The sequence below is a fragment of the Saimiri boliviensis genome, chromosome 6 (genome assembly GCF_048565385.1).
Source record: "Saimiri boliviensis isolate mSaiBol1 chromosome 6, mSaiBol1.pri, whole genome shotgun sequence".
Lineage (NCBI taxonomy): Eukaryota > Metazoa > Chordata > Mammalia > Primates > Cebidae > Saimiri > Saimiri boliviensis.
In genome coordinates, this window is record NC_133454.1 from 77,579,772 (window position 1) to 77,587,859 (window position 8,088).

General features: G+C 36.6%; 1 protein-coding gene across 1 annotated transcript; it reads right to left on the bottom strand.

Annotated features, from left to right (window-relative positions):
• LOC101041674 (olfactory receptor 5P2) lies at positions 1 to 990 on the bottom strand. Its single transcript, XM_003919806.4, has one exon. It carries the CDS (start codon positions 988 to 990, stop codon positions 1 to 3), a length of 990 nt encoding a protein of 329 aa, XP_003919855.1.
• Between the last annotated feature and the right edge of the window lie 7,098 nt (positions 991 to 8,088).

Genomic DNA, 8,088 nt, shown 5'->3' on the forward strand with positions numbered 1-8,088 from the left:
CTATGTAATATCATTATTTGAAGTTCTACAAAAATAACAAGCATCATGAGAAAATATTTTTCTACCAAGCTCTCTCTTCAGAGCCCCCTTAATCTCCTTGTTCCTGAAGCTGTAGATCAGGGGGTTCAACATGGGAATCACCACTGTGTAGAACACAGACACCACCTTGTTCTGGTCAGTTGAATAGCTGGACTTGGGCATCACATAAATGAAGGTAATGGTCCCAAAGAACAGAGTGACCACAGTGAGGTGGGAGGTGCAGGTAGAGAAGGCTTTGTGGCGCCCCTCAATGGAACGTATCTTCAGGATGGTGATGAGGATGTAGATGTAGGAGACGGCTATGACACACAAAGTGACCACAATAATGGAGCCAGCAGAAAATGAGAGAACAACTGTGGAGACACTGATATCAGAACAGGAGAGTTCAAGTAAGGGAGCGAAATCACAGAAAAAATGATTGACTCGATTTGGTCCACAGAAGAGTAAAAAATAGAAGGAAGTAGTGTAAGAGGCAGCAATGAAAAACCCAGCTATGAAAGCTACTAAGAGTAGCTGGACACAGACTTGTGTGGACATTTTGTTTGAATAAAGCAGTGGGCTGCAAATTGCCACAAAGCGGTCATACGCCATGGCAGCCAGAAGGATGCATTCGACTGTCGCAAAGAAAGCCGCTGAACCAAGCTGGATAGCACATCCAAGGTGGGAGATTGTATTTCTCTCCACCAGGAAGTTTACGAGCATGTTGGGTGTGACAGAAGATGAATAGCCCATGTCAGCAAAAGCCAAGTTACTCAGAAAAAAGTACATAGGATGCTGGAGCTGAAAAGAAATTCTGATAAGAATAATTATGCTGAGATTGCCAGATATGGTCACCAGGTAGATGCATAGGATGATTATGAAGAGAATGACTCGGAGGATTGGATCATCTGTTAAGCCCAGTAAGATGAACTCTGTCACAGCAGTGTGATTCCCATCCTCCAGGGAATCCATGAGACAAAGTAGCTGCTGCCAAAATGAACCTGTGATGAGAACAGCACATTAAAATGTTATAAATTTGATGGTTTCATCTTTGTTAATATATACATGAAGGTTAATGTGAATAGAGATATCATTCAAGGAAAGTTTAGACTAAATTTTTTTTACTTTAGAGTTTCATTGTTTATATATTTATATATAATGCATCTTTCTATATTTTAAAATGTTTTAGAAGAAACACCAAAAAATTGCTTCAAATAATGTATATCCTCTTCAATTCATATTTTTAATAAAAATGAACTTAAAGTTGCTTTAAAGATAAAGATTTTAAAACATAAGACCTAGAAGAATAATAAAAGGGATGGTCCATGTAATAAAAAAAGTTAAAATATATTAATGTACGATTATTTAATGAACACTTAAATATTAGCTAACATTTACTGAATGCCCATCAAATTACCAGCTCATGGTTAAGAATTTTGTCTATATGTATATAATAAATAACATATATTATTATATTATATACATTATATATAGAGAGATATCTATTTTAATTTCTACAAAATAATATTAAGCACTTTTATTATTCCCATTTTATAGATAGGGAAACTAACTTTGAAAATGTTAAAAGTAACTTACCTAAGTTTATATAGTAAGTGGTAGAATCCAGATCTGAATCCCAGGAAGTTTGAATCCAGTCAATTTCCATAATAACTGTGTTGTTAATATAATTATAATATTATATTTGTATAACATTGTATAAATATTACATTTATAGCATAGTTGGAGAATATTTACCATGAAATCTAGTACACTTAAAAATCAGTAGATAACAGATTAACATTTTAGTTCTCCGAAATGTATAACTGATGTATAAAAGAGATGCCTAGCTAGTTACATAGCTTACAATATCTATCAGTTAATCAACTAGTTTTTTAAAAGAGGCATACAATTTTCTTCATAGGACAAGGAAGAAATAAAAAGAAATGTCAAGTTATGCTTATGACTGAAGTCATCTAGTATAAATTGTTTAAGTGTTTTTATTATTTCTAGTTAAAATATTATTATATCAATTAGGTGGAAATATCGATTTAACCATTATGCATAGTATTGTATGATTAAGATTCAAAACATAATTAAGATATTTATTCAAACCAAATCATTTCCTAATGTAACAATATTAACAAATTGAAGTATTAAAGAATCAAATAATGTGAGCCATGATTGCACCATTATACTCTAGCCTGGGTGATAGAGGGAGACACTGTGTCCAAAAAAAAAGCATCTTGGGTCAGTCATGGTGGCTGACACCTGTAATCCTAGCACTTTGGGAGGGTGAGGTGGGTGGAACACTTGAGGTCAAGAGTTTAAGACCAGCCTGGCCTACATGGTGAAACCCTCATCTCTACTAAAAATACAAAACTTAGCAGAGTGTGGTGGTGCATGCCTGTAATCTCAGCTACTCAGGAGGCTGAGGCAGGAGAATCACTTGAACCCAGGAGGCAGAGGTTGCAGTGAGCCGAGATCACACCACTGTACTCCAGCCTGAGTGACAGAGTGAGACTCACAGTTAGTTAATTTATATTAGTATTATGGCTGAGTGCCAAGTTTAGACAGTGTTAAAAGACCATGTGAGTTTTTGTTCTTATGGGTGGATATATGAAGAATTTTGGTAAATCGAATTATGCCTGTTAATTCACACTAAATTGACTGCAGAAACTTAATTTAATTAAGCTAAAGTTACTTGCTAACTGACTCCAAGATTACATCTGTCTTGTTTAATTATGACTTGTGAATACACATACAATTTTAAACAATAAAGTGTTCTTAAATGGAAAACTGAAACTCATTACACCAGATTCACCCACAAACCCAAAGTCTTACCTCGTGAAATAAAAATTTGATCATCTTACACTTATAAATTTAGATGCCTTGTTATTACATAGTAACCACACTATATTATCTTTTGCCTTTGGGGATAAACCTCTGAAGATTCCAGAGATTCCAATGTGAATTCAAAAGCAGTAGAGATCATTATCACATTCTCAAGTGAATATTGAGCAGTTCAACTCACAAAAACACAAATAATCTTTAAGAGTTTGTCCATTCTCCAATCATTAAAAAATCTGGAGACAACAGATGCTGGAGAGGGTGTGGAGAAATAGGAACATTTTTACACTGTTGGTGGGAGTGTAAAGTAGTTCAACCATTGTGGAAGACAGTGTGGCGATTCCTCAATGACCTAAAAATAGAAATCCCATTTGACCCAGCAATCCCATTACTGGCTATATATCCAAAGGATTATAAATCATTCTACTATAAGGACACATGCACACGAATGTTCATTGCAGCTCTGTTTACAATAGCAAAGACCTGGAACCAACCCAAATGCCCATCGATGATAGACTGGATAGGGAAAATGTGGTACATATACACCATGGAATATTACACAGCCATCAAAAACGATGAGTTCGTGTCCTTTGTAGGGACATGGATGAACCTGGAAACCATCATTCTCAGCAAACTGACACAAGAGCAGAAAATCAAACACCGCATGTTCTCACTCATAGGCGGGTGTTGAACAATGAGAACACATGGACACAGGGAGGACACATGGACACAGGGAGGGGAGCACTACACACTGGGTCTGTTGGGGGGAAATGGGGGAGGTACGGGGGGTAGGGAGGTGGGAAGAGATAGCATGGGGAGAAATGACAGATGCAGGTGAGGGGAAGGAAGGCAGCAAACTACACTGCCATGTGTGTACCTATGCAACAATCTTGCATGTACTTCACATGTACCCCAAAACCTAAAATGCAATAAAAAAAAGAGTTTGTCCATTCTCAAATGATCGATTTTTTCATTTTGTCTAAGGGGTGGTACACTTTCATTTGATAAGTAATGGGAGTATAATAACATTATCTCATAGCTAAATATTCGTTCTTTTTTATTGTACTTTAGGTTCTGGGGTACATGTGCAGATCATGCAGGATTGTTGCATAGGTACACACATGGCAATGTGGTTTGCTGCCTCCATCCCCCTGTCACCTACATCTGGCATTTCTCCAATGTTATCCCTCCCCAACCTCCCATATTATCCCTCCCAACCACCCCTCCGCCACCGCTGTCCTTCCCTTGGCCCCCCTCAACAGAACCCACTGTGTGATGCTCCCCTCCCTGTGTCTGTGTGTTCTCATTGTTCAACATCCACCTATGAGTGAGAACATGTGGTGTTTGATTTTCTGTTCTTGTGTCAGTTTGCTGAGAATAATGGTTTCCAGATTCATCCATGTCCCCACAAAGGACATGAACTCATCATTTTTTATGGCTGCATACTATTCCATGGTGTATATGTGCCACATTTTCCTTGTCCAGTCTATCATTGATGGCATGTGGGTTGGTTCCATGTCTTTGCTATTGTAAACAGTGCCGCTATGAACACACATGTGCATGTGTCTGTATAATAGAATGATTTATAATCCTTTGGGTATATACCCAGTAGTGGGATTGCTGGGTCAAATGGAAGTTATATTTCTAGGTCCTTGAGGAAGTGTCACACTGTCTTCCACAATGGTTGAACTAGTTTACACTCCCACCAACAGTGTAAAAGTGTTCCTATTTCTCCACATCCTCTCCAGCATCTGTTGTCTCCAGATTTTTAAATGATGACCATTCTAACTGGCATGAGATGGTATCTCAATGTGGTTTTGATTTGTATTTTTTTAATGACCAGTGATGATGAGCATTTTTTCATGTTTGTTAACCTCATATATGTCTTCTTTTGGAAAGTGTCTGTTCATATCCTTTGCCCACTTTTGGATGGGTTTGTTTGGTTTTTTTCTTGTAAATCTGTTTTAGTTCTTTGTAGATTCTGGATATTAGCTCTTTGTTAGATAGGTAGATTGCAAAATTATTTTCCCATTCTGTTGGTTGCCAGTTTACTCTAGTGATTGTTCCTTTTGCTGTGCAGAAGCTCTGGAGTTTAATTAGGTCCCATTTGTCTATTTTAGCTTTTGTTGCCAATACTTTTGGTGTTTTAGTCATGAAGTCCTTGCCTATGCCTATGTCCTGAATGGTTTTGCCTAGGTTTTCTTCTAGGGTTTTTATGGTGTTAGATCTTATGTTTAAGTCTTTAATCCATCTGGAGTTAATTTTAGTGTAAGGTGTCAGGAAGGGATCCAATTTCTGTTTTCTGCACATGGCTAGCCAGTTTCCCAATAAACAGTATTTCCCAATACTGTTTATTCAACAGGGAATCCTTTCCCCATTGCTTGTTTTTGTCAGGTTTGTCAAAGATCAGATGGTTGTAGATGTGTGGCATTGCCTCCAGGGCCTCTGTTCTGTTCTAAGTTTAATTTGATACTTCAGGTTAAAGAATATTCAACTGCAAATATAAAAAGTAAACGGTTTCATTCATTCAACAAATGTTCATTTTCTAAGTATTTTGTAGTGGTAAAGAAGATTCAAATAATCTTAATTAGGAACAATGAAGAAAATATTACCACAGACCCTATAGAAATACAAATAATCATCAGAGACTTCTTTTTTTAAAATTATACTTTAAGTTCTGGGATACTTTTGCAGAACATGCAGGCTTGTTACATAGGTATATACGTGTCCCATGGTGGTTTGCTGCACCCATCAACCCGTCATCTACATCAGGTATTTCTCCTAATGCTATCCCTCCTGTAGTCCCCCAACCCTTGATAGGCCCTGGTGTGTGATGTTCCCCTCCCTGTATCCATGTGTTCTCATTGTTCAACTCCCATTTATAAGTGAGAACATGAAGTGTTTGGTTTTCTGTTCCTATGTTACTTTTCTGAGAATAGTGGTTTACAGCTTCATCTGTCTCCCTGCAAAGAACATGAACTCATCCTTTTTATGGTTGCATAGTATTCCATGGTGTATACGTGCCATATTTTCTTTATCCAGTCTATCATTGATGGCATTTTGGTTGGTTCCAAGTTTCTGCTATTGTGAATGGTGCTGCTTATCATATGTGTGCATGTGTCTTTATAATAAAATGATTTATAATCCTTTGGGTATATACCCAGTAATGGGATTGCTGGGGCAAATGGAATTTCTGGTTCTAGATCCTTGAGGAATCGCCACACTGTCTTCCACAATGGTTGAGCTAATTTACACTCCCACCAACAGTGTAAAAGTGTTCCTATTTCTCCACATCCTCTGCAGCATCTGTTGTTTCCTCACTTTTTAATGATTGCCATTCTAACTGGCATGAAATGGTATCTCATTGTGGTTTTGATTTGCATTTCTCTAATGATCAGTGATGATAAGCTTTTTTTCATGTTTCTTGGCCAAATAAATGTCTTCTTTTGAGAAATGGCTCTTCATATCCTTCACCCACTTTTCAATGGGGTTGTTTTTTTCTTGTGAATTTGTTTAAGTTCCTTGTAGATTCTGGATATTATAGCCCTTCATCAGATGGATAGACTACAAAATTTTCTCCTATTCTGTAGGTTGCCTGTTCAGTCTGATGATCATGTCTTTTGCTGTGCAGAAGCTCTTTAGTTTAATTAAATCCCATTTGTCAATCTTGGCTTTTGTTGCTATTGCTTTTGGTGGTATAGTCATGAAGTCTTTGCACATGCCTTTGTCCTAAACAGTATTGCCTAGGTTTTCTTCTAGGGTTTTTACAGTTTTAGAGCTACATTTAAGTCTTTAATCCATCTTGAATTAAATTTTGTATAAGGTGTAAGGAAAGGGTCCAGTTTCAGTTTTCTGCATATGGTTAGCCAGTTTTCCCAACACCATTTATTAAATAGGGAATCCTTTCCCCACTGCTTGTTTTTGTCAGGTTTGTCAAAGATCAGATGGTTGTAGCTTTGTGGCGTTACTTCTGAGGTCTTTGTTCTGTTTCACTGGTCTATATGTCTGTTTTGGTACCAGTGCCATGCTCTTTTGATTACTATAGTCTTACAGCAGTAAGTTTTCTTATAAAACTATATATATGAATCACAAGTTTATATATATATATTAATAATATCTTTCTTATTGTATTAGTCTATTCTCACACTGCTCTAAAAAAATCTGAGACTGGGTAATTTATAAAGAAAAGAGGTTTAATTGGCTTATGGTTCTGCAAGCTGTACAGGAAGCATGGCTAGGAGGCCTCAGGAAACTCCAATAATGGCAGAGAGTAAAGGGAAAGCAGGCACATCTTACATGGCTGGAGAAGGCACAAGAGAAAAGAAGGGAGAGGTGCTTCACACTTTTAAACAAGTCCATCTCACAATAACTTACTCACTTTCATGAGAACAGCACTAAGGGCATGTTGCTGAACCATTCATAAGAAACTGCCCCCAATCAAGTCACCTCCCACCAGGTCCCAACTCCAACATTGGAGATTACAACTGAACATGAGATTTGGGTGGGGTCATAGATCCAAACCATAACATTTACCATTCAGTTGTTTTTTTCATTTGTATTGTTACTTTATTCTTTGACCCATGGGTTATTCAATGGTGTATTATTTATTTACCAACACATAGGTGTTTTCTAGTTAGCTTTTTGTTATTGCTTCCTGGCTTCACTGCACTATATTTAGGGAAAATAATTTATGTAATTGAAAACCATTAAAACAAGTTGAGATTTGCACTATTTCCCATGTCTAGGTAATTTTTTAAAATGCACTTTGTTTAATGTAGTCTCTGTAGTTAATTGCTGTGTTCTAAAAATGTTCTACATACCTTTTTCTAAAATACCCAGACTTCAAGGAGATATACATATCTTTAATGCCAATCTTGTAGTCCAGATTTTTCACCTTATACTGCTTAGAGAGTTGTTAAAATCTATTCTGAAAAATAAAATTATTACTTTTCATTTGGTTTAGCTGAGAGCTAAGTTTTAGACTTTTTCTTTCTTTTTTTTAAATTTTTAATTTAACATTAGTAGGGCACTTCACCTGGAGACATTTTCTTAGCTATTAAACTGTGTTCTTCACTAAGAGGCATAACTTCTACTAATAATGTTGAGATAGACTTGCCAAATAATTGCAAAAGCCATCAAGTGTAGCCAAGAAAATATAGTTTTGTTAAACTAATATTTTCAGCATAGGCTCATTAGTAAATAGGTAAATGGTTTTTGTAATAA

What these genes read in the sequence shown, in the direction of transcription:
- LOC101041674 (XM_003919806.4), bottom strand. Translation starts at nt 990, where the DNA reads ATGGATTCCCTGGAGGATGGGAATCACACTGCTGTGACAGAGTTCATC.